Genomic DNA, 4239 nt, shown 5'->3' with positions numbered 1-4239 from the left:
GAGATGCACTGCCTAAAATACACAATGACAGGAAGCATATTTGTTTGCTTAACTMAATATTCTGGGCTACAAAATATATAAAATATATCTTATTATTATCTTTTGCTGATTTAATGGGCCTACATCTAAGATTTAGTCATTTCTGTCTCTTAGTTTGGTAGATTTGTAACAAGTGCTTTGATTGGATGAAAACAGCCTGTCTGTGATTGGCTGCTGATCTGGTTCATTTACATATAATGTTTGGGTTGAGAGCGCAGAGACAGCTGCGAGCAGAGGGGAGGATGAGAGGAGGGAGGGAGGGAGGCACAATCAGGAAGAGAGTTGAGCAAGCAGGGAGGGAGCTGTGTGAGTGTGTGTGTGATGTGAATACACACAGTTCAAATTATTGATGTGTGTTCTCAGATCAGTGTTACTGCACGCAGGCCGATGGCACAAATGTAACGTGAAAGTTTTGTTCCTTCATGCAGTGAGGGGTGCACAGCACAAAACACACACTGCAATTTATTGTAATTGTTAGTTTAGAAGAAACTTTTGCTAAAGTCGCTTGTGTACATGTTGTGTACGCATGCATGCTTTCACACCTGCAAAGCACTTCACACCACAAAATGTGCACTGTGACACGTGGTAATGGTGTCTAACAGCAGAGTGCAACAACACATGTGCAGGTTGACTGAAAAGCAGCTGTGTGTAAACAGACACAGTGTTCTCAGAACTGCAGGTCCAAATGGAAAATGAGTTTAAATAACAAAGACTGGACATTTTTAATGTTTTATTGTGTTGTTTTTTTCTGTCGGGGATGTAAGGTGAGCCTCAGCCTTTAGTGGACACACATCACTGATTCATGCACTGGAACTGACCTGCAGGTTAATCTCACTTCCCTCACTCCTCAGGGTCTGGTTTGTCTGGATCACAACAACAAAGTGTTTGGATCCAGATGTAAACACCTGAAAATGAAAGCTCAGTTGTTGCTCTTTTCTCATGTTGATGTTTTGATGTCAAACCCAGATGTTTTCAGTTGACATCACAATGAAACACACTGCCTCACTTCAGTGTTGGTGTGATGTGAGAAGGCAGGTTTGTGTTTGTTGTATCATTAAACAGTGATGTGTGTAACAGCCATCTGTCACTGTGCAGAAACAACACACAACAGCTGACTGTGTGCTGTCTCTCTGCAGACTCTCTACAGCTCCATCAAGAACGACAAACTGCAGTGGACCATGTGAGTGACAACACACATGCACACATGTGAAATGCACGACCTCGTTGCCCTGAATCCCTTATTTCAGCCTCTGTTACCTTGGTAACCATTTCCTGCTTCTCTCCTCACAGTAATTATAGGTCAGCATCCCAACGCCCATGCATGGCTGAGTGTGTGTGTGTGTGTGTGTGTGTGTGTGTGTGTGTGCAGCTTTATCTGCAGCCTTTTCTCTCCTCCATGTAAACTCTGAAGTTAATGTTTCTGTTCAGATGTTAATATTCTAACAACAAATCAAGTCGTCTGACTTTATTTATCATTTTAGACCCTGCAGCTTTCAGAGAAAATTAATTTATATCTGAACAGACAACAAGAGTTCACTGTTATGTTAAAATCATCAAATCAAACTGTTCCCCTCCTATATTTGGAAACTAAACTTTTTATGACAAATCTAAAAAACTAATTAGAAGCAGAGTTTAGCCTAAGATGTGCAGCTATTTGATTAGTCTGATTTTTATTGTCTAATATTATCTTATTTACATTTTAATGCTGTACTTTTTATGATCATGAATTACTTTTCAAGCTGATAAACTGGTGTTGTGGGATATAAAGATGAATTACCGTATTTATTCAAGTACAATACGTAAAATTACCCACAGAGATGATTTTAAAAAGACGTGGGCGTTCGTTCTGTCGTAAATCCATCTTGCTAAAGTAAAGTCGGCTTCTGCGCTGATGATGATGATGAAGATGATGAAGATGATGAAGATGAGCGCGCAGCAGAGCAGCAGCTGATAAGTTCAGCAGACAGATATTAAAGCAAAAACTTTGGGTTTAATTAAGATCACAGTTTTCTGAAAAAAATGCTCTAAAAATTACATTATCTTAACTTTTTCTGATAATTTTATACCATGACATATACTGTTACTGTGAAGGGGTTCAGTTTATAACATCCATCCATCCATCCATCCATCCATCCATCCATCCATCCATCCATCCATCCATCCATCCATTTTCTTCCACCTATCCGGGGTCGGGTCGCGGGGGCAGCAGCTTCAGAAGGGAGGCCCAGACCTCCCTCTCCCCAGCCACTTCTTCCAGCTCCTCCGGGGGAACTCCAAGGYGTTCCCAGGCCAGCCGAGAGACATAGTCCCTCCAGCGTGTCCTGGGTCTCCTCGGGGCCTCCTCCCGGTGGGACGTGCCTGGAACACCTCACCAGGGAGGCGTCCAGGAGGCATCCTTACCAGATGCCAGAGCCACCTCAACTGGCTCCTCTGGACGTGGAGGAGCAGCTGCTCTACTCTGAGTCCCTCCCGGATGACCGAGCTTCTCACCCTATCTCTAAAGGAGAGCCCAGCCACCCTGCAGAGGAAACCCATTTCGGCCGCTTGTATCCGGGACCTCGTTCTTTCGGTCATGACCCAAAGCTCATGACCATAGATGAGGGTAGGAACGTAGATCGACCGGTAAATCGAGAGCTTCGCTTTCTGACTCAGCTCTCTCTTCACCACGACGGACCGGTACAGTGCCCGCTTTACAGCAGACGCTGCGCCAATCCGCCTGTCGATCTCCCGCTCCGTTCTTCCCCCATTCGTGAACAAGATCCCCAGATACTTAAACTCCTCCACTTGAGACAGGGCGACCCCCCTGACCCAGAGAAGGCACTCTACCCTTTTCCGGCTCAAGACCATGGCCTCGGATTTGGAGGCACTGAGCCTCATCCCGGCCGCTTCGCACTCGGCCGCGAACCGCTCCAGTGAGAGCTGCAGATCTCGTTCCGATGAAGCCAACAGGACCACATCATCCGCAAAAAGCAGAGATGCGATCCTAAGACCACCAAAACGGATCCCCTCAACGCCTCGGCTGCGCCTAGAAATTCTGTCCATGAAAGTAATGAACAGAATCGGTGACAAAGGGCAGCCTTGGCGGAGTCCAACTCTCATCGGAAACGAGCCCGACTTACTGCCGATTTATACCCTGAAATGAATTTGAGGTCATACCACCCAGCTCTACCTGAGACCTGTCCAGGTGTACCCGCCCCTCACACTGGGACTGCTGGATATGGGCACCAGTGACCCTGAATGGAAGAAGCGGGTACAGATGATGGACGGATACAAAGAATTCTTTCTGTTTCAGCAGAGAATCCAAGTGATCAGTGTGCTATTGATCAGTCAACTCAATGTATTGATTGACCAATCAGGACGACAGATCAAACTGGTCACTTTCTGCTCAGTTTGACTTGAACATTGTTGATTTAAATCAGCAGCAGCTACGACTCAAACGGTTTGTCCTGACTTGTCTTACATGTGTTGGTAAATGAAAACAGAGAAACATGATGTGCTGATTAAGATCAATAAACTGGGTCAAAATGTTATAAATCAGTCATCAGATTTAAACATGTGCTGATCATGATGTCCAGTCACATTTAAATATTTGAAAGTCTTGATTGAAACTCACCAAATTATTAAAAATAACCTCAAGAACCTGTGTTAATAAAACCTCGTGTTTTTCTTCTGTTTTAAAGTGATGAAGAAGAGTTAAGGAAGTCCGTGTCAGAGCTAGCTGAGGTTCGAACAGACTCCGCCTCCCACACCTTGAAGCGACTCGGGACTGGTGGAAACCCACTAGTGGGTGTGGCCCAGCAGGCTGACAGTGAGCTCTACAAAAGTGGTTTCCTGGTTCGTAAAGCCCACGCTGATCCTGATGGGAAGAGAAGTAAGCTTTGTTTTTCTGCTCATGTGTTTGTGACATCTTTTAAAGAGCCTGGGACATGCTTATTCTTCAAATACTATAAAAAGTCAAAGAAAACATCTTTATAATTAAGAAAGTGTTAATAATACAAACAATTTAACACATTTTGTCACATAATTTGCTTATTTTCTTTGGAACTTGGCTCAGCCAAAGTGAAACAGGAAGTGACATCAAAGGGGAACTCTTTAACAAAGAAAACTCTGGTTTTTGTTTATTGAAACAATTTTATTTAAACTCATCTTCATCTCTCTGATAGTGACTCAAAATAATCTTAAGAAACATCAGATTATATA

General features: G+C 43.8%; 1 protein-coding gene across 1 annotated transcript in view; it reads left to right on the top strand.

Moving 5' to 3' along the window:
* The window catches only part of LOC106536924 (PH and SEC7 domain-containing protein 1), a gene marked incomplete at both ends in the record, with an annotated part of 13367 nt that extends 9457 nt beyond the window's left edge, over positions 1-3910 (top strand). The window contains 2 exon segments of the mRNA XM_014034285.1: positions 1176-1219; positions 3720-3910. Of these exon segments, the coding sequence (XP_013889739.1) occupies positions 1176-1219; positions 3720-3910 (235 nt within the window).
* Positions 3911-4239: the final 329 nt, after the last annotated feature.

The sequence above is a fragment of the Austrofundulus limnaeus genome, unplaced genomic scaffold (genome assembly GCF_001266775.1).
Source record: "Austrofundulus limnaeus strain Quisiro unplaced genomic scaffold, Austrofundulus_limnaeus-1.0 Scaffold2032, whole genome shotgun sequence".
In the NCBI taxonomy this organism is placed as follows: domain Eukaryota; kingdom Metazoa; phylum Chordata; class Actinopteri; order Cyprinodontiformes; family Rivulidae; genus Austrofundulus; species Austrofundulus limnaeus.
The sequence above is the reverse complement of the archived record's forward strand: the minus strand, read 5'-3'. Positions and strand labels throughout refer to the sequence as shown.